The sequence below is a fragment of the Otolemur garnettii genome, unplaced genomic scaffold (genome assembly GCF_000181295.1).
Source record: "Otolemur garnettii isolate 467f Iridium unplaced genomic scaffold, OtoGar3 scaffold00019, whole genome shotgun sequence".
Lineage (NCBI taxonomy): Eukaryota > Metazoa > Chordata > Mammalia > Primates > Galagidae > Otolemur > Otolemur garnettii.
The window spans coordinates 14,131,876-14,155,544 of NW_003852414.1; the positions used below are offsets into that span (position 1 = coordinate 14,131,876).

The window sequence follows — 23,669 nt, forward strand, 5'->3', positions numbered from 1 at the left end:
ATTACATACTCTACTACATTAATTTCTCTTAATCCTTCAATGCCTGTGTGGCACAGACATAATTACCAAGACTTCAATGTTGAATAAAGTGAAGTACACCGGGTAAGAAAGGGAGTTGGCAAAGGCAGAGGGATAATCTTTACACTGTCCTTGAAAAGGATTACAGGATGCTAAGATCATAGTCAAAATAGGTAAAGGCCAATAACAACAATATTGACAATAAGGATTGATCTACAAATCTTAGAGAAACCGTCAGAAGGCAATTTCATAGGGTGTACTGAGTACTCCTGGAAAGTAGGTACGCTGCTCACTGCCCTGTTTGTTTTTTACAGTTGTATCTGTCACTGATGGATTGTTTCTATGAGCTTCTCTTGATCTAATCACCACCTTCTCTTCCTGCTCTGGGCCTTGGGAGGTGACCTCTAAAGCTACATCAACAAGCCTCTTTGACTTCTAGATTACAGTTGGGTTTAGCCAATGGGTAATGCCAAAAGCAGATTAATAAAGAGAAGAAAGCAGGTTAATAGAGAGAAGAAAGTCTATGAGATGAGTATGGACTAGCTCTTTCCCTTAATCAAATGCCACACCTATTATCAAATGGTCTTCTTGAATTCAGGTGAAGGGGCCTGATCCCTGCTCTCACACCCTTTGGTCTATAGGTGACAAAAGCTTCCACTCTTATCATCCCTTATGGCTCTGCTATGCACAGTATTTCCCTAACAAACAATCATCTTATTAATATATTCTCAACTTAGGCAATATCAACATACCTTTATTTATTTATTGTTTGCCAGGAAATTGACAGATATGACATTGATGAAATCTTTAAACCTTCCTGGTGAATAGATTACTTTCTGAGAAAATATAAGTGAAAGGAGCATTTCTGGGATAATGCTAGTGTTCTAATGATTAATCATGTTTGATATTTTCATTTCATTTTTTTAGGGAAGAGGGTATTTTAGATAAAAAGAATATCATTTCAGTCTGTAAAAAATTAACATGTTTCCAATGGAAAGATGATATTAAGTATGAATTATTCTAAAATATTGAAGGTACAGGTTTGTCATCTGAACATTCTGATCACTAAAACATTGTTTTTTGCTCTAATACAAGGTAAAAAGGACTCTAAATATCAATTGCTATTGATTTCCCTGGCTAAAATTGTAAACATGTCAGAATTCTTATTCTTATAACATTTAAACATGAGCAAGCAAAGCTCTCCTTTTATCCTACATCACACTCCAATTACACCTTCTGGAAGGTATCTACGATTGGTTTTTCTCTTTGACATTTCCCATTTGCTTTTCCAAAAGGTTGACTTCAGAATTCTGCCCTCCTACTTTACAGGCAACTCCAAGATAACCGAAAACTGATTTTTTGCTTTTCCATAGTTGTAATTTTTAGCCTCACTCTTATCCTACCTCTCAGAAACATTCCCCCCTGCGAATACCTTCTGATACTCACGGCTTTCTACCTTTGCTTTAAGTGAACCACCCTCCTGCTGCCCTTCAACGGCTATGACTGTGTCTTATCAGTATCTTTCACATGTGCCTTTTCCAAACTGTTCCTTTAGATGCTGTCTCTCTGTCTCTCTTCTGTACCTACAGCTTCAGTTGTAATATGCTGAGTGCTGTGTATCCTCATACATCTTGCTTTATCGCCCTCCTGAGTGCAAGATATACATTTTGAAGACACCCATGTGGAGGTGTCACAGGTACTACAAATATAACACACCTGAATATGAAGCCATAGCCTTTCCCAGTAAGATGCTCTTCTTCTGCTATTGTTCAAGAAATGGCACTTGACCTGTCCTGATGCCAAATGAGAATCTTGGAAGACCTTCTCGACTCCTCTCTTTTGTATTTCCTGACTGTCCCTAAACCTATTTGTAATCTTTACCTCATTGTCTAATCAATTGCTTTGCATGTGAATTGCAGTATCTCCTCACCAATCCCCTTCCTCACTCCAGTCCATCCCGCAGACAAGTGAGGCACAGTCATGCAGCACTGGCCTGGTGGGGGAGGACTCTGCACAATCTGCTCTCTGCTTATCTCTCCAGAATCCTTTCCATATTTCTCATGTGACTCTGCTCTGGTAATACCAAGTAAGTTTCACTCAAACACCTTGCTCTCTGTTCCCGGAACAATCTTCACTTGAGTCAAGCCTCTTTGCTTTTCTTCGCTAATGACTACTCGCCTTTCCAAGGCTGACTGTACAAACATTTTTCTTGTTAAACATTCAGGTTCCCAACACCAGAGTTAGGAAGAATCCTGTGTGCCCTACACGCTGTGTGTTTATCTCTGTCATAGAAATGACTATATAGTATTCCCAGTTTTCTCTTACTACTCTCCTTCAATAATGTACCTACATCTACAAGTGGGCCTGGGATGACATCAGATCCACCTGTATCATCAGTGTCTAACAGAGGTTGTGGCTTTAATGTAGCTTTTGGAATGAATCGATGAATGTGAATCTATAAATTCCATTCTAAATCAATAAGGGGGCCCCCAAACTATCACGCCTTCAGATAGTTGGTGGATTGTGATCACTGAATGATTCTGTACTGTAATTTTGTTCTAGCATTTTGTCCCTACATTAATTCCTATCCTGGACTTATTTCTCTTTAGCAGCAGGACTTCATATGACTAGTCAAACTCCAATTTTCCAGTGAATGCCTAAAATGACAAGGGCACAGTACTTTCCTAAGCTTCTCTTTAAATAGCATTCTTATTTGGAGCCAATATCATATGACTGTATTGAAGTTAATATGATTTTTATCAACCAAATTACATCAGAGCCCTGATGGGAACGGAGATAAGTAATTTGGCAGGCTTTCTCTTTTCCATTCACCTCCATTTGCTTACCTTGCCTCTAAGAAAATGTTATAAGACCTGACAAGTTGGCTTTATCACAGAGAGAATTTATGTGTAGGAAATATCAGGAAGATAAAAAAACCAACCTGTAAGCCTAAACCAGTAAAAGATCTTTGCTGATTGAAGACCAATGCCTTTAAATATTCAAAGGCTGTCTCTTTTCTTTCATTCATCTTTATTCCTTTTCCAATAGTTATCATAATTCTGGATGATCATACTAAATAGAACCCTGAAATAGTCCTATATTTCTTTCCATCTTCTCCTTTAATAGTTATATTCCAAACTGCTTTTTACTATTCCAAACAAGTGTGATCATTAACATATGGTTTGTGATGGTTTATAGATGCCAATCAATAATAGAATAGGATATAAAATATAGAATATTAAAATATAGGGTAATAAAACATAAATATAAGCAAGTAAATATGTAATTAAATACAATGGAGTGCTTGGACTCTACCCCAATTATGTACTTGCCTTAAGATGTATGTAATTACTTCTTAACTATTAATGATATTCTTCCTTCTCTATCTAACATTGTTTATAATAAAAATAGAAGATACAGAACGAAGAGCTTGGGGTTAATACATGCATCTGCTCAAATCCTCGTAGCCCTGTATGTTAGGTATTGTCTTCATTACGGGTGATGAACTAAAATGGATTGCACTCAATGACTCCAGGATTGGATTGGTAGGAAGGAGCAAGTATGAGATTCAAATCCATGTCCTTAGTCTTTTCCATTCCAAGAACCATTAATGACGTGGCATCTATTTAGATAATTGTCCAGACCCGACCCTTAATTATATACAGTGGTATCTGTGTAAGGTGACCACTCAAGTGATGATAACAGGTGGTCAACATAAGGAACCAGCACCACTGTACTGTTACATTCATGTGGTTTGTGTCTAGTCTCTGAGAATTAGGTCAATTTAAGGAGGTGGTCCATGTAGGGAAGCGATCAACTATGGAGGCTTCACTGTACATATAATCATTAACATACATATTTGTTTCTCACCTTTTACTTGAGCCACTTCATGAACTTTTATGGTGGAAAGAAATTATAATCATACTACTTTAAACCATTTCCACACATATGTGTTAAAAAGATAACAAATGCATAAGGGCACCCCCCATGGGAATGATTCTGATGTAAATGGCGTAGGAAAAGAGATAGGTTTAACAGATATTGGTGTGACCACAAACAGAGCATTTTAGGAAGGAAGGGCTGCTGTATGCTTTGTGCAGCAACACAACACACACAAAAAACTGTTATTGATGACACGGTCACAGTGAGACTCTAAAGAACGTTGTTTTATCTATCAAGCTCTCTCTACCACTTCAAAACAGCCTTTCTTCCCTGGCGCGCTAAGTTAGTGAAAATAACTTACAGCAGCTAGATTCGTCTTCATTAAAGTGACAGTCAGACACCCCGTCACATAGCAGGAGGGATGGGATACACTCGTCTGTAGAGCACCGGAACTCCATTTCCCCACAGAGCTGAGGAGAGAGGCTGGGAGAACAATCCATTTCGTCAGACCCGTCTCTGCAATCTTCCTGTCCATTACACTTCCCTGAGAGAGGGACGCACTGGAGAGTGTAGATACAAGAAAATTGATCAGCTTCACAGAGCACTGGCTGTGTCGTGACAGGACCTAAAAAAAAAAAAAGAGCAAGTCAAGGCATTTGGCATTAGAGGAGTCATCACTCCATCCTGTGTTGAAACATGACAGGATACATTTGTTCTTGGATAGGAAAACAAATCTTGTTAACTCAAGTAAACTAATTTCTAATTAGGAATAATATGAACCCCACAAAGCATGGAAATATGATCGGAGAATATGCCTTCATCTTAGGAATAACATTCTTTAAAAGCGGATGACCGAGGGGAAAACTGACGTTTTCAAATTAAAGAAGAAATTTTGATTCATCAGCCTTCAGTTAGAACAGTAAGTCAAATGCTCCTTGAGAGGTAAGACACTTTTATAGAGTAAATGAGGTGCGCTCGCTCATAGTTTTACAATATAAGGGAATCATTAGGATATCAGCATAGGGTTTCCTATTTCTTTTAGCCTCCATCTATGGAGTCTGGTTCCTGAGACCGTGTCCAGGACTGGGTCACAGAAGTCAAGACCATGGTCTTGTCAGACTGTGCTTTGCCCTTCAATCTTTATTACTGCTCCAAGGCCATGTGCTAGCAAATTGAAAGTAGGGATGGAATCACAGTTAAATCTAAGATATTATATTAGAAGGCATCTTGAAGATAATCTGATTCACACCTATCCAACTCATTTTACAGATGAGAATACTGACATCCACCAATTTTAAGTAACTAAAGGCCCAATGTTAGTTTATAATAAACTTACACTACACGAAACTTTTCTGTAGTTTCAGTTTGAGTCCACATTAATGCAATGTCAAGTAGAGGTCACTAACTGATGTTTCTAGAGGTCAAAGAATACATATGAGTAAGTAAGATTGCACTAATTCCCTGGAACAAAGTAGTAGAATGTTTTTTATATCTGGGTTATCTCTGTGCTAGTTATCAAGGGATTCATCAATATGTGAAGGGGAAAAATAGATCCAGATAAAAGGGGAGCCAGTTCAGAATAGTTTATTTCATTTTCTTTCCATTTCAAACATACTTTGGGGTTAGATGACAACAATTTGTACATAAAGATGGCACAGCAAATTCATTCTACTGGGTGTAAAAATACAGCTAGATAGAATGCACAATATTTGATAGTACAAAAAAGTGACTATGAACAAGTTGGGGTGTACTTCAAAATAACTAGAAGAGTGGAATTAATGTTTCTAACACAAGGAAATGATAAATGCCTGAGGGGATAAACACTCCAATTACCCTTACTTGATTAACTCACATTGTATGCCTGTATGAAAATATCAGATGTATAATACAAATTACAAATATACAATTGTTTGTATATACAAATATACAATTGTTATGTACCCATGATTAAAATTCAAAAATCATGAACTTCCTAAAGACAGAGTTGATAAAATATATGCCAGACATATCTTGAATCTTGAAAATGAGAAAATATTGCTGAGAGAAATTAAGGAATAAAAACAATGAAGCTGGAATATTCCTCTTCCTCCTCATTCAACCAATAGCATAGGTCTATCTAGAAGGCACTTAGACTCCGAACCTGTGATCAGACTCATGTACTTGAGTCTACATGGTCACTCTTAGTGAGTTTGTTTACATGGAAATGCATATCTTCAAGTAGAAGAGGTGTGTATGTGTGACTCTGTGATACCTGACTGCCTGAAATCACAGTACCAGACATTAATTATAATGCTACGATGCAGACATCCTAAATTCAAACTTAGAAAATAAATTGAATTTCAATTTTATACATATATATAAATATTGCTATTTTGATAATTAACCATGGTCAAATAGTTTCTCTTCTATCTTTTCATTAATCTCACATTTAAGGAAGGACAGGTATCCTTTATTTTATTTTTTTCTGAAACATTTTATGCAATAAATTTTCATCTTTATGAACTCACCAAAAGTTGAAAAGATTTAATAAATTCTTTGCATGTAATGAAAATCTAGAACTGACTTTAGCAATGTATCTATTACTCAGTTGAGCTAAGGTATTAACCTTTTCTGTTAAAAAATACAAGGGAAGCAATTTTCTCTATTCAAAGGCAAACACAGAATGCTTTATGCTCCCCAGCTCCTATTTACAATGGGGTTATGTGCTTGTGTACATGTGCATGTGTGCATGTGTGTGTATGTATTTATTTATAATTTTTCCTTACAGTCAATAAGTAAAAATTAAGCTCTCTCCTTTATTTGCAGGTAGCATTGCATTAGATTCCAGAATCGGTTTTATTGAAAGATAGTCAGAACTTACTTGATCTAGGCCCTCCTATTAAGGATGCCAATGTGCTCATACTATTTATAATGGATGTATTGCTAGGTCTGGCAGAGGGTACAAAGGAAGTGGCTAAGGAACCAAACTGCAGATGGGACCTGTTCCCTGGTGGGAACATACATAGTAAGAAGTTCCTAATGACCTTTAATTGACCCAGAGCTCATTACCATGTAATTAGCATAGCATGATGAAGCTTTTGTGAAGGATTCTGGGGAAAATCCAGGCCTAAAAAGGAAAATTATTATATACCCAACTCATGAGGTAACATGTTCTGTAACCTGTTTTATAACTCCAACCTGTCAATCACTACAAAGGTGGAAAATAGCAACCAATCCTGCCAGGAGAAAGGTGGGAGAAATTAGTGAGCATATAAAAGGCAGCTTGTGCTCAGACCTACAGGCCTTTCCCCACTCTCCTTGTTCCGCTGTCTCTGGAATGCACTTTCACTTTGTAACACTTAGTATAGCTTTCTTTTTCACTCTTACCTTGTATAGTTTCTTTCTTTTTCCTGTAATAAACTATTTGTGTGGATTGCCCTGTGTCTGCGATCATTCCCTCATCGGCTGGACTTGGTACCAGTACTCATTTCTTGCTACTGAGAACCAGGAAACATCCAGACACACCTAATGCTATCTTGCACTGTCCAGATTCTTCCATCTAGGTCAAGGTGTCCATACCTCTAGCTGCTGGGAAGTTGCCAAATAACATCTCACAGTTGAGTACAGTTCTAGAAATTACCCTCCACCATCACCTCCCTTCCTAGAAACAGCTCCATTTACTGACTGATGAACTGGGGATAAGATGGCCTAGGCCTTGCATCTCCATGTGAGATGTCTACGAAGGGCCAGTGCAGCTCCAGAGGTCCCCACAGCATCAGCTGGGTTCACCGCTGCACCTGCACCACAGCTCACCCTCAATTCTGTTTCCTTTCCTCCTTTTAGGGATGTTCCCGAGAGAATTTCCAATAATCTTCTACATTACAGTCTGCTACAGAGTTGGCTCCCCAGAGAACCTGATTTACAATACTATCCAAACATCAAAAATATATCTAGTTTTAAATTAAATCCCGTCTGAATTTTTTCTTGAATTTTCCTCTGAAGCATTTCTAATGTAGGAGGAATAGGAATTTGGCCTCCTTAGGGGAGTCTAGGTAGGCTCTTAGCCAGAAGCTGTCCTCCATTAGCTCAATATTTCTTTTAAGTCCCTTACTTTACCCTAATAGAAATTCTGTATTCTACAACACAGTATATCCATGCTTTCTCAATATAAATGACTTCCTTCAGCTAATCAAAAAAGACAAATACTCCTAGAAAATATACTGCATTTTCTTTTGATCTGAACACCCCATGTTGCATATGTACTTTCACTGTGGCCACAATTCAAAAGGTTTTTTTTTCATAATTTTGATTTTAATGAATTTATTCTTTGTTTTTACCCATGAAGGTTATCTAATTATTATAGAAGGATCACAAGTTTTCAGGGTGTTGGAATCAACAATAAAGTGTATCTCATGCTGTAGTTCACAATTAATTCATTCTTTTTATTAGAGCTGATCATATTATACAACTTCTTTCATCTCTGTAAAATAGGAATATATTAATTGCTCTCTTTTTATACTCTAATAAATCCCAGCAGTACCTGAAATGTATGCTACTGAGTGAAGAAGCCAATTTAGAAAGGCTACACACTGCGTGATTCCAACTATATAACATTCTGGAAAAGGGTGGACTGTGGAGATAGGAAAAAGATCAGTGGATGCCAGGAGTTTGGAGGTGGGAGATGAAGCAGGGAGCAAATGAGGAGGATCACAGGGCATTTTAGGGTGAAAGTGAAACCATCCTATATGATACTACAGTGCTGGATACATATCACCATAGATGGTAGAACCTCCATACCTGACCCTGCATTGACCACCTCTGCTGTCCTCCATTAGCTCAATATTTCTTTTAGGTCTTACTAAAAGACCTAAAGTTAACTTAACTTTATACCTTAACAACCTAACTTAAAGTTGACCTAATTCTCATAGACAAGACATGCACCACATATACTCAATGGAAATTCCTTATGTTGATCATCTCTATATGTTGACTAGTTTGTTATAGTTCCTTGGGTGGTCAACTTACAGAGGTTTTACTGTATCTGTCCAAATCCATAGAATTTTTTTTTTTTTTTGGTAGAGACAGAGTCTCACTTTGTCACCCTCGGCAGAGTGCCATGGCATCACATGCTCACAGCAACCTCCAACTCCTGGGCGTAGGCAATTCTCTCGTCTCAGCCTCCCAAGTAGCTGGGACTATAGGCACCCGCCACAATGTCTGGCTATTTTTTTGTTGAGGTTTAACAGGGCAGGGTTTGAACCCACCACCCTTGGTATATGGGGCTGGCACCCTACCCATTGAGCCACAGGAGCTGCCCCAAATCTATAGAATTATTAACAGTAAGAGTAAACTATAATATAAATTATGAACTTGAGGTAATAATGATGTGCTATTTTAGGTTCATCTCACCAATTTTAACACATGTAGCACTCTGGTGCAGGATATCGAGGGGTAAAGGAGATATATGGAAACTGTACCTTTTTCTCAATTTTGCTGCAAACCCCAAACTGCTGTAAATTACAATGTATGTACAGATATATGCATGCATAATTGCATTTCATCTCTCTATCTCAGTACCAATATCCCTTACAACCTATGTTGTACCTATGGTTATGTTTGATATCTCTCTCTTAAAATTTCTATGTTCTTATTTCTCCAAATCCTTTCTAAAATGGAAGATCCAACATTCCAAATGGACAACACTTTGACAAATGTAGTGTGCGTTTGTCAAGAACATTGGTCCATTTGTTACTATGCCCAATGAGCTTCTTAGTCAGACTGAAGGGCAAGGCTCGTGAATACACAAGGGTAATGGTGTCTGACCAATCCTCACAATGGTTACGTTCCTCGGAAATGCACACTGTGGTTCATTACATGAGAGACTCCATGGGAGAGAATAGCATGCTCAGTACAAAGCTAAAATTTGTATCAGGAGAGAAAAATGAAGTAGGACATTCTAAGTTTATAGAATCACTTTTATACATCCAAAAGAGTCCCGTTAACATAGAAAGGATGAAGAGAAGAAAGAATGAGAGAGGGACAGTCCGAAATGTTGGTGACTGTGATGGAGGGAGAGAGACGAGGGGAGAATGATACTCTACAAAACTGTTGATCCACTTGATAACATGCTTCACTACAGTTTGGATGGTCCGTGTGTTTGTTTTGTTAAGTCAACATTCCTCAAGCTACATTGGATTGGGGGTATTACATACACCCGATGCTGGGAGCAGGAGGATGAAAGAGATGCCTGTGAAAGATTAGTTTATATGCTTCAGGAGATTATATCCAAAAAAAGAGAGGAGCACAGGTCTCAAGTGTGTTGGAATCAACAATAACGTTATCAGCAATATCTAAGGCAATAGTTCGCAACTGACATGTGCTTCATATTCAGAGCTGACTCAAGGCTGTACCAAAAATAAAATTATTTTCATTCTCTTGTATCACACCAAATGTGCTTTCTCCAGTGAGAACAAGGGTATGGATTCAGAACTGTCATCTGGGAATTGTACATAACTCATGTTCCCTTATCTATTTTGTACTAGTAATGTACAACAATGAACATCAGCTGTCCTGTATTCTAGCAGAAAACAGGCTAAGGAAGGCTGCTTTAGAGTCGAGGGGATCAATGAACAAGTTAGTTTTAAGAAAAGGGATTCTGAAACAACGGGAAAGGCCCACAATTAAAGCTGTATACTAATGCCATCAGGAATTTGCAATTGCATCACCACAAAAGTATCTTTACCAGGTCATTATCTATTTTTTGCTCCAAAGCTGTGATTTCACATAATTTGGACATTTTAAATCAGATTGGACAAGTCTTAACCTCCTTTTGGGAATACAGTGAAATCTCAATGCCCAACAGAGTTAATAGTATGAAGTCCGTGTTCATTAAATATTTCTTACGTTGATGAATAATAAATCAAAGGTTAAAATTATACTTCCCATTATAATTGACATGGAGTTAGTAACCAAAATGGATAAACTAAAGAACGCATTTGCTTTCATTTGCTTTTTCTATTAACTTAATAAGCCACAAGAGTAAAAACTTAGATTTGCAAAATAGAAATTAGAAAGCTTTTTTATAAAAAAATTACTATTCTTATATACAGAGAGTGTCAAGAAAAATGTATATACATTTTAAAAAAGGAACAACCTGTATTAAAATGGTAATACTCAATAGATACTGATAACAAAAGATGAATACAAGCCACATTTGACTTCTGCCATTACAAGAGGTGCTCCAGGTACGTACATGATATAACATATAATACATAGATAACATCTCTTATAATGGGCATACATTTTTGGCACCCTTCGTATTTGAATATAAATCTATAATTTAATAACCAAAGTTATCATTCATTTTATATGGATCCTATGGGTTTTTATACAAATCATTTTAGAAGTTTCACGAAATTTTACATGAAGAAATTTTACAATCAATGTTACGCATACATTTATAAGAATAAATCTGCCATTTTTGTTTTCTAATAGATCCTAAAAGACAGGAAAGGATACACCTTTAATTAAACCCACATGGGAGCCCAGGCACGGTGGGTCATGCCTGAAATCCCAGAACTCTGGGAGGTCAAGGTGGGTGGATTGCCTGAGCACATGAGTTTGAGACTAACCTGAGCTAGAGCAAGACCCCATCTCTTAAAAAAAAAATAGCCAAGCATTGTGGTAGAGGCCTACAGTCGCAGCTACTTGGGAGGGTGAGGTAAGAGGATGGCCTGAACCCAAGAGTTTGAAGTTGCTGTGAGCTAAGTCCATGGCACTCTACTCTACCAAGAGGGACCAAATGAGACTCTTTGTCTAAAAAAAGAAAAAAGAAAAAGAAAAAAAAAAGAAAGAAAATAAACCCACACAGGGTAAGAGATTTAGGAATTTGCATTGCCAACTAACTTCAGTATTTCCAGTAACTAAGACATCTCTCTGATTACCACATTCCACTTTTCTTGTGCTATGCAGACAGTTCCAATCCCTGACACCATGGGTGTTTCTCTGTCTTGCTACAGGATCTTAAGTTTCATTGTTCACTTATGTTGGCACAGCAGTGCAATATATTTCTTACAGCAATAAAAATTATTTCATGCTCATATTTTACAGTGAAATTCAATGAAATGTTCTCATGAATTTCATGTAAGTTCAGTGAAAACCTGAAGTGCCCCAGGATGATTTAATGGATTTTTATCTTTATGATTAGTATTTTTAGTGAAAGAAAAATGGATTGTCTGTTTTGAAAGGAAAAATGATATGCACACAGAACTTCGGTTTTAGGGAACAGAAATTAGGTTGTTGCCAAACCATGTCCTACTCAGTGGACTAGACGGTAAAAACTGCTCCCTGTAAGATCTAATACATCAGTCCCAAGTTGGTAATTGTTTCTTGCTGGAAGGTATTTCATTATCAACATGAAAAAATATCACATAAAAACATGGGGAGGAAAGAAGATTATGATTCTTTCACTGCACTCTATAAGAAGCCTTGATTTGGGCTTTATGAATGATAATTTTATGCTTATATTTCCACAAGAGGCTTTGATAAAGTACACAAATATTAATTTCTTTTCAATTTAAAAAATAGTCATTTTTGAAGGGGACCCATAAAAGAATAATTTTGATCTTTTTATTTCATCTCCATACATGTATTATCGTAAATATTCCTGGAGAGATGGGCTGTGACTTCTGCTTGACTAATGAAAGTTGGTGAGTCTTGGCGCATGCGTGAACATATAGTCAGGCGCGCCCACTGCGTGTGAATGAAAAGTCAAAAGCCTGATAGAAGGGACGAAAGTGAGAGAAGCTGAACATTTTGCAGAGCTGGATCCAGGGTGGAAGGTGGGAAGTATCTGGGAGTAGATGGGAGATAGAAAGTGATAATTATTTTCAAAGTGCATAGATATGGCTAGGGAAGGTCAATGCAAAAAAAAAAAAATGAGAGAGAGCTGGAAGGAGTTCAGAATTAATATAAACACACGTACATGCACTTAAACATGTGCATTTGTGCAAATGTGCGAGTGTACACGGGTAGACACACCCAGGCAGCTTCCTTGCAAACAGGAGGCTACTCACGAGTGGTAGCAGCTTTTGAGGTGACAGCTGGGCAGGGGAGAAGAGGCCGCATAAACAAGAGAAGACACCAGACTGAAGTGGACGGTGGAAACCCTATTATCAGAGTCTCCCCTTTCCCCTCTGGCACTACAGGGGCTGCAGACTGGAAAGAAAAATCAAGATCGGAAGAAATAGAATGTTTTGAGAGGACTTAAAAGAGTTATCACTTTTACCCAACCGCAGTATTTGCCACTATTATAGAGGATTCCTTCCTAATCAAAAATACCGCCGCGAATAACTGAAATTGCATCGATGTTGAATTTTCTGCCTTCATCTAACCCCACATAATCTAAAACGTATGTGAAAATGGTAAAAATATATTAAAAATATGAAACGTGCGGGTAGTGGCCGGTCATTTCTTTCTCGTCATGAGGTCCCAGAAACCCCCGTGGATCATAGATTCATTCCTATCTGATCATTTCCAGATGGTGTGACAGTTCCCGGTCTAGTCACATCCGTCCGTGTGGCCTCAGTTGTACGCAATGTACTTGGCCCTAATTTAATGCTGTTGCTCACAGATAGCTGTGGCCCACGTTTGCTGCAACTTTATTTAATGGCTAAAGAATTCCCTTAATCCTGAACTCTTGACTTCTAACGTTGAGGCCAGTTTTATTAAATACATTTCTCTTTTCATTGAATGTTCACATTGCTACAAGCATGTTTCCCAAATGCACTCTGTTCAAAACTGGTTCTCCAGTGCCTCACAGGGTTAAGTTTTTCGTTGGTATTCGACGAACTGACACCTGATGTAGGCTTACCTCTGCTCGTGCTCTGCCCCACAAAACCCTAAAATTGCACAGGAAATAATGACTATTTCAGCTGATACGACAAGCATTATATTTTTGGATGGCTAGTATAGGGCCAAGGGAGAGAATGTCATCGTCAGCCCTATGAGCGAGAAAGCTTCACTCACAGAAATCACGAGTGTGCGTTTTGGTACCAGCCAATGATTAGCTCTTCCTCTTTCTTAGTGTAGAAGGTTGAGAATGGACAGTGGGAAGCCATGTATCTATTAAACGCCATAAATACATACAGTGTATATAACTGAAAGAAATTTAGGAGGTTTACGTAATCTTTGAGGTGTGAATAAATGTGAACCTATACTTCAAGATAGATCCTGAATGGCCAATTTGGTTTAATTTAAAATAGATCCAAGAGCCATTTGCTGGTGTGTGTGTGTGTGGGGATCACCCAGGTACTACGAATTCCCCCCGAAACCTGTACCTTTTTCTCTTTGGGACTTTCTGAGTGCCCCTGAACCAACCAATCAGACCTCTCCTGCCTCAGCCAATCAGAGTTCACCTATCTCAGCCAATTAGAACTCAGCTATGTCAGTTTCTAACTGGGCAAGTTTTTGATCCTTCATTTGTATAAGTGGACCTGACTGGGAATCTGGGTCAGCACTTTTGCCATAAAATCTTAGCTTTCCTTTTGTTTTTTGGAAGACACCTTCCTTCATCTTTGTTTTACAGCTGTATCTCCCTGGTTTGCAAACTTTTCATTGAAATAAAGTCTTATTTTGCTCCAAATTTTGCTCCAAATTCCTTTTCTGGAAACTTCTGTTCACTGAGGGCCTAGGGTTCAACTTCATAGACACTCTGGGCTCAGTTGTTTCTGCCTGTCTTAGGAAGGTCAAATGAGAGAAAAGTCGTTTTAGAGAGGTGAGCCAGAGGGAACACTCGGGAGTCAGTTACTGATACTATTTCAGAGGCCTTTCAGGTGTGACACCTCAGCTACCCCTATAATCCAATGAGAACCATTGGCTGTGACATTCTAACTTCTAGTTAACAGGGCATTGGCTTTAAAGACAAACATAGCCATGCTTAAATTAATAGCAACTCTTGAGGAATATGTAAAGTAACTTAACCTAATGCTTAGGGTGATGTGTATTCTTGTATCATTATTTAAAAAAACAGTTCTTTATTTTTATTTTTTTCTTTTTATTTACCTTTAGGCTCAATATAAGGCACTTGTCAAATTCAGCTGCCGTCCTAACAGAAAAAATTTACAGTGATAATATTAAATTGTGTTGGATAATCTTGTTCTATTAAGTAACCTGTGTTCTTCAGATTGTTGGTCAAACCAGGCCAGCTCAAACATGAAGATGGAAACTAAATATATATGTGGAAGACTTCAGGAGGCATGCCTCACATCTAACCAGTATTACATTAGTTAACATGCAATCAGAAAAAAAAGGGACAAATAAAAGTATGAACATTTTAGATATTAGCCCTTTAAATTAGTCAATCATCTGTTCTGCCAGGAAGAAAAGTCCTATTCTGTCACTACTTTGGACTGCTTTTTTTTTTTTTTTTTTACCCAAACCTGGTAAGTTCTCTAACCTCGAGTTTTCTATTTTGAGCAGGTTTATATTGTTGAAAAATAAAGTCTCATGTGTGTACACACAACTCACACTTTGTTTAGCCAGTAAAGTCTCCCCCTCCAGATTTCTAGCTATTTCCACAAAGAATAACCAGTACTTTCTGGGCAACATATTCCTACATGCTAATATGATGGTATCAGAAAATCTGGTCATTCTGTTGATGTCACTTGTTTTTCTATTTGAAAAAGATTCTTTTTTTTTTCTTAAAACTTAGATTTTTTTAGTGAAGTAGTCTCACATTTCTATTCTATTTCTCAGGCAACAAACAAAGCTGTTTTTATGACATCTGGATGCTTTCCAGAAAACAACATTTGTGTTCCAGGGAATCAGGAAAATTGTAATAAAAGTAGATTCTATTAGTCCAAGAAAACAAAATAGGGCCAGATTGACCCTGGCTGTGAAAAACTCAGAGAATCTCTCCGACACACTTGGCTTGGTGAAATACTTGGAATGTTGAATCTTTCTGAGTGAAAATAAGAGTCAGCAAAGGTTATGATAATTTCTAAAAGTAACTAGGAATTAAGGGATTGATTGTTTCCATATGGTAAAGACTAAATTTCCATACTATGTTATTTATATATGTATATACATACATACATACACGCTACACAGTAGAACCTCCATAGTTGACCACCTCCCTACACTGACCACCTCCACAAGTTGACATAATTGTCACAGATTTGTCATGCACCACATGCACATGTCAGTACAGTAGGTCCAGTTCTGTAAGTTGACTACCTCCATGTACTAACCAGTTTGTTACAGTCTCCTAGGGTGGTCAACTCACAGAGGTGCTACTGTGTGCGTGTGTGTGTGTGTGTGTGTGTGTGTATATCACAAATACATATACACATTATGTATATGTATATTAATGCAAATAATGTGTATATAGTCAATGTCATTGTTCAGCTAAAAGCATTCATCTTTAAGACAGAATGTTGGGACAGGGATTTGAGTTTTACCTTCAGGCTCAGTATAAGGCATTTGTCAAATTCAGGCTAATGGAATGTGGTTCCCACTGTGAGTGATTTTCCTATGGTGGTTGTTTGGATTTCTTACCCTGAATTCAACAAAATTCCTTCCAGCCTGATGATTGCCAGGAAACCAAGTAAGAGCCACCTCTCAGTATAACAGGCAAGCTCAACCAAAGCTTGTCAGGCAGGGAATTCTGGGTTTGCTCCCTTGACCTGCTGGTATATTAGCATTTAATGCCATTTTCCAGCTCTAATATTTTTGCCTTTAAATCCAGTATTCTTTCCAGGAGTAAAAAAGAAGTATCCTTTGACAAACAGTAAGAACTACATGATCCACAATAATAGATTTAAAACCTAATAATATACTAAATCTAATAAATGACTCAGGATTGACTGACAGTTATTTTCTTCCAGCTTTTTATACATTCATCACTAACTATTCATTTTAAAATAAGGACTTTTGATCACTAACTCAACCAAAAGTGTAAGACTGACCCTTGGCTGGGCACAATAGCTCACATCTATAGTCCTAACACTCTGGGAGGCTGAGGTGGGTGGACTGCCTGAGCCACGAGTTCAAGACCAGCCTGAGCAATAGTGAGACCCTCATCCCTACTAAAAATGAAAAACTGAGGCAAGAGGATCACTTAAGCCCAAAAGTTGGAGGTTGCTGTGAGCTATAATACCACAGCACTCTACCAAGGGTGACCAACTGAGACTCTGGCTCAGAAAATAAAGAAATAAATAACCCTTGTATTGAAACCAAGTTTTAAATAATTTGTCTATAATTGCTATGATACAAAAATATATAGTACGTATCCACTGTGTATTACTTACTGACTTTAAATTTATTTTACATTTTTGTCAATCAACCTTAACCTTAAAAATTACTTAGTCTTGCTCAATTTCATACAAAGAAAGCAATGACTATGTTGATCTTTCAATGTGTAGGAACTAAAAATGACAGAAAAAAACCTACAGCTATCAAAAAGTACTCAATAAAATATGCAGTAGAAGAATTGCAAAGCTAAGGCTAAAATAATCTGAAAGGGTGGCTTCCAGGGGGAAAGATTAAGTTCATGAAGAAGGTGGCTTTTCCTCTGCCCTTGAAATTGGAGAAGGATTTACACAAGATGTTAAGAGCAGTGGGTTCCCAGTCAAAGAAACAGTGGGACTAAAGTCATGGGATGGGAGGATACGGGGAATGACTGAAAAAAGATAAAGGGTTCTCTCTAAAGGGATCATTTTTATAGACAGAGACAGTTAGATAAGAGCTGTACTAAAGGATAAGAAATGATTTAGTAGGCAATTGGGAACCACTAAGTGTTTTTCTTCCTCTTTATAACTTATATGAGTTTATGTATCCTGATTAGTTTCCTGCTTATTTTTTCTCTCACCATTGGACTATAGACAGAGGGTTTACTAATATTGGTTAAAGTTATAGTTTGGCCCCAATGTTGCAGAATATTCAAGCTTAAATCTGATGATGAGAAAAGCAATGGCCACTACCCAGAAATGCATGATGTGGAAATGAGGTATGACAGAATAACTCATAAGATTCTGAAGTGTGGACATAGGGCTTGGGGTGGAGTATGGTATGCTTCAACCAGAACTGTTCATTTTGGAGGAGTGATACTGAGACAATTAGAGAGTGGTCATACTGATGGCAGGGAGTAGACAGCCAAACTCTCAAACCAAGTATTCAAAAGTAGTGGCATCAGGCAATCTTGCCCCCTGATGTTGTTAACCTCATTTTTTGGGCTTGGACTCTCAGCCTTACTTTTGGATTTTGGAGCTCTCCAGTACCCTTCCAATAAAATTAGTTTTTGCTTAAATTAGCCCAAATATTATTCTCTTGCTTGCAATGAAATATTCTATTGGCTCTTATGGTGACTAAGAAAGATGAAAGGCCTACCTTTCTGGAATTGACAGTACAAGTGGGATTGAAGACTAACTTGTTAGTTCTACGTGTGTGAGTAAATTAGATCACTTATGTGGCCATTATAGTGATTCTGAAGAATAATAATAAGGGCTTGGATTAGATTTGGGGCAGTAAAAAGGAAGTGAGGAGAAGAAAAAGATGGCAATATTTATAGAATTTGCTCTCTGAGCCGTACTAGAAGTAAGGAAATGGATTAGTAAATAATAATTGGTTTCAAAGTAGATATTCCAAAAGACATATAGTGGCACTAAAAAATTAATGGTATTTCCTTATGGATTATTCATAACCAAGAGAATGTAGAGGCCTTCTTTATCAACTGAAACAATAGGTACAAATGTTACGTTCTGTGCCTTCCTCTCCTTCCTCTTCTATAAATTCAGTCTCATATTAACATAAAAAGGCAGAATTGGAAGGGATTAAGCAATCACCAATTTCATTTTCTTGATGACATAATATGGGATAAGGAGCTAAATGACGTGCACAAAATTGAACAAGTACTTAGTGGCATAATTATGGTTTAGATTCAGGCCTCTGAAATTTTAAGCTAGTCATCTTCCCACCACTCAAGAAAGCCACACACAGCCCATTGGACAATTCATGGAATTCTCTCTCTCACTCACTAGGTCACTTTCACTCACTCTCTTTCACTGTCTTGCTCTTTCTTTTCCCCAAACATGAGGTTGAAAACAAGACTTTAGCCTGTGGTCATTGGTGGGTGTGAAGAGAGATACCATATAAACTCCACTGATGATGACTTTTACTTATATACTATTCATTCAACAAATCTATTTCTCTTTTCATCCCTTATTAAGTACGTACTACATAACAAGAACTCATCGAGCTATACAGAACATGCCTTTATTGAACATGAATGACAAATATCTCTGCCTTTAAATAATTTGCATTAAAGAGATTACACCTGATCTGAAATTATTTCTTTGTCCAACTCAACAGATGGGAAACAAGAAGTCTCTATTCAAAATTTATGTGAGAACTGTTCTTATTGACAGTGGTCATATAAGTAGGCAGAAGTGTTCCCCTTGAATTTCTTACACATTTCATTCTTTATTTATTTTATTTATTTGCTATTAATATATATTTACTAAGTCAAGATAAAAATGTTGCCCTAAGATGATATTTCTTTTCTTTAGAACCTGTATTCACTCACTGAAGATCTATAGAAAACCTATTTTCTTTCAGTTCAACAACAACAACAAAAATCCTACTTGGGAACAAAATGTCTACAAGGTTAATCTCCCCAAAGTGGAATTTCCTTAGCTTTTAAATACATTTGAGCATCTCTTGCTATTTACTGTATTTACCTACAGGAGTATTAACCTCAGCATGTTTTAGTTGGGAATGCTAATGATTGGAAGACTGGATGAGTTAGGACACTTAAGTTTTATTCTTAGGCTTTGCACAATGATTCCTCACTTGCCTGAAATTGTTCATGCAACTCTTTATAGAAAAGACACATTCTGACAATAATACGTTCATAGGTGAAAAATCAGGCCCAATGGGTAAAAAGTTGGTGTAATGAAGATGTGAACCCAGTTCTTGGGTATGAAGTAGACCTCAATGTTCCCAGTTGTATAATTTCTTAGGATTGGCTGGGTGCAGGGACTTATGCCTGTAATCCTAGCACTCTGGGAGGCTGAAGTGGGTGGACTGCTTGAGCTCAGGAGTTTAAGACCAGCCTTGAGTAAGAGTGAGACTCCATCTTTACTAAAAATAGAAAAATTAGCCAAGCATTGTAGTCAGCGCCTATAGGAGGCTGAGGCAGTTTGAGCCCAGTTTGTAGGCTGAGACAGTTTGAGCCCGCGAGTATTTGAGGTTGCTGTGAGGTATGGTACCAGGGGGCCAGTCTAGCCTGGGGAAACAGGATAAGACTCTGTCTAAAAAAAAAAAAAACAAGAAAAAAGAAAAAAATTTCCTACGGTTGCAGCAGTAATGGCAGTAATGTCTCATGAACTGACTGTCTTAAAACAACAGATATGTATTTTTCAACAGCTATAGAGGCCAGAGGTCTAAATTCAAGGTGTTGTCAGGGTCATGCTCCTCCAGGCTTTAGGGGAGAAGCTTCTGGTTTTGCAGGCCCTTCTGGGCATCTATTGGTGTGTAGAGGCATTATGTTAATCTCTGACGCCTTCTTCTAAGGACATCTTCATACTGGATTAAAGTCTCACCTCACTCTAGAATGACCTTAATTTATAACATAATGACACCTGCAAAGACCTTATTTTAAATAAGATCAATATCTGGGGTCCTGAAAAGGACGTGGATCTTTGCAGAGACAGTGTTCCATCAGTAAATTAGTACACTCCTAAGTGGAAATCATCCCCTCCCTAGCTGGGTTCACTTCCAGAGGGTTGTGACTACTGATATTTCCCCCCTTTTCAGAGTCTCAATAAAACTGTATAAAATACCATAGTTTCATGCAATTTATAATTCCACGTGCATCATTGTTTCAAATTCTTTACCACTTCCTACACAGTTTCAAACAACCAGGGTGCTACCAGCCCTATAAAATGTTTCTACCATCATGGAGACAGATATGATCTTCCTTGTTTCAAATGATAGAGGAAAAACAGACAATGCCTTTTACCCATGGAAGCTCAGATGGTTAAAGAAAAGGGACTTTAGACATTGCTGAACTTCTCTGAGCCCCAATTTCCCTCTACGTACAATGAAGCTAGAACTGAGCCACCCTGAGATTCAAACGACACACCTTATAAAGTGCTTAACACACCATGGACATTCAGAGAAAAGATAAAATAAAATAAATACATCCCTCTGCTGACTTGCAATTGTTGGAGATGCTTTATTTCACGGGATTTGCCTCATTTACAAAATGTTGACCTGGGAAAAGTAAAGCAATCAAGGTAAGACAGAAAAACATTGCAGGCAGATGGCTGGGGTGGGGCCGCTTTTGTAGTGTAATTTTCTAACTGGAAAGAAAATTACAGGCAACTTGGGGTGACAAATACTACGGTTCTACACCCCTTTATTATGGGAGTTTGTGGCAGGCACAGACATGGGAGAAACAACAATAAATGCCTAATGAGGTTGAAATGAAGTCTGGAGTTAGCTGTTTTTAATCGTGGGATGTTAATCTGGACCTGAGCCAAAAGCTGGTTTGTTAAACATACCAATCTAGAGTCTTGTTATAAGATCTGGAGAAAATTAGATCTAAGTTAATTTAGCTGCCTTAGTTGATTTGGGTCTAGACTGAGTTAACAAAGGAAACGCAAAGAAGTAAATAATTATGATGGTTTACATTTTTTCACATTCCCTGAGGGCTGAAGGGCTGAATGATGAACCCACATAAATGAATACCAAAAAAAGAAAAAAAATACAACCAAAAAAACAAACCTTAACTTCTGCTTCCTGCTTTGTTCAATACACATTCATTGTGGACACTATCAGAATGTTTGCATTTTTTTTTTTTTTAAGCAACTGGAAAACTGCATCCCCTTCTGGGCATTTTCAGGTAATAAAAAAGAAAATTTGACGAGGAATGTATCAAAATTTGAACTCTTTTAAATTTTGTGCAAAAAGGATGCTTTCTTTATCTAAAATGATTTGGAAATGAATTTTGCCTTGCTAAGTACTAACATTTAAAAGATCATTTTTACCCAATATCTCTGAGGCATACATAATTACTGCTTTTGCTTGTCTTGAAATTTTTAAAAAAAGTCTTGAGTTTGTTGGCTGCTTCCTGCAACAGGAACTGGTTGCAGGTTCCAGTTGCAACCTTCCAGCAAGGTTCAGGCAACTGGAAGAAAAGAGCTAATGCAAAACTAATTTTAAGTGAGTCATTCTAAAGACTTTGCTCCAGAACAGGGAGAGAAAAATCAGATGCCTGAACTCCCAGAACGGCTCACTCATAAGCTTTACTCTGACTGATGTTCACTAGTTTGGGCAGTAAAAAGCAGCCATACATAGTCTGTCTTCTTCACGCCTCTCCAAGGGTTCAAAATAATGGGTTTATTAGTCAGAATAATTACTGGAAAAGCAAGATTCTAAGAAATTAAAACAAATCCATGGATGCCATAGCATGTTAATTCCAATAAATGTTTTCATTTGGGGAATAATTAAAACAATGACTTCTCCAAAGCATGTGATTCCTAATTATAGATATTGTGACTATATGCCTTTGTTTTATAAAGTAATACAATTATCGTTGTCCAATTATAAACAACATAGTTCCAAGCAGAAGAAAATAAAAATCATCCACATTATTATTTGTCGGAGATGGATATTACTATATTCTGCAGGTTCCTTCAGGCTTTATAAAATTTTTTTTGATAGCTTATTAACATTGGTTTTCATGCTTTTCTTTATCATGTTTCTGTACTTAGCAATAGATGCTATAGTTTATGTGCTATATGGTTATAGCTTTCCTAATCACCAATCTATTATGAATATCGTCTACTCTATACCATAGTTTTTCAGTGGCTGAATCATGTATTGAACGCTTCTCAAAAATTTTCATCATAATACCAGAAATCACAGGTGAGAGGACATCCATGCTAGCCTTAAAGGATCAAAATTTCTTTAAAACTTTATCCTTTATCTCTGGTATTCCACTTGCTATTAGATTTGTGTCTAATTCATATGACATTTAACTTATCATATGTTATTTAACTTTTCTCCCCCAATCTTCAAGTAAACCCAGAATTGTATCCAATTTATTTGCACGTTTTACATAGCTCCTAGCATATCACTAGGAAGGTCTGTGTGCCCCAGTTTGAGAGGTGTTGGTTTAATGTATGATTTTCTAAAAGAATTTGCCTAAATCAACAATGAAGCTTTGCCATAGAGACTATACCTTGTGTCTCTGGGTTTTGAGATTTTGACTGAGGGAATGGAGGTAGAGAGAGGCAATTCGTTCCATGATATAACTGATAGAGTAACAAAGAGAAAACAGGTCCAGGTTTAACGTGAAAGGTATTGGTGTTTGTTTGTTTGTTAATCATCCTTGACAGTCATCTTCTCTAACATATTGGGAAAGAATCAGTTTATATTTAGATGCATGTTAAATGTTGTAGTTCATGCAATCATTTTCAATCACAATTAAAGTGTTTTGAATAATAGAGACTTTTCAGGCCAAATTTCCCAGTTCCTGTGTTAGGAACTTCTTCCCAGTTCAAGATTAATGAGCTGAGGGAGAGAAATTGAAGGAATAGGACAAAGAACAGTGTGACAGGATCAATGACTGGGAAGAGTTGAGAAGGGTAATGTCCCCAAACACACATTTACTCTTGAGAAGGTACCACTGTGGATTGTTTTGTTATGTTGTGTCTTTTCTTAAGATACATTGTTAGGAAACAAGTTTGACTGCAGATATAGGCACAGTGTGAAAAGAAGAAGATTGC

General features: G+C 37.4%; 1 protein-coding gene across 1 annotated transcript in view; it reads right to left on the minus strand.

The window, feature by feature from the left end:
- Positions 1 to 23,669, minus strand: part of MALRD1 (MAM and LDL receptor class A domain containing 1) — a 514,668-nt gene that overhangs the window by 96,757 nt on the left and 394,242 nt on the right. Inside the window, exon 34 of the mRNA XM_012803304.1 lies at positions 4,262 to 4,525. Coding sequence (XP_012658758.1) covers positions 4,262 to 4,525 — 264 coding nt within the window. The remainder of the gene's footprint in view (positions 1 to 4,261; positions 4,526 to 23,669) is intronic.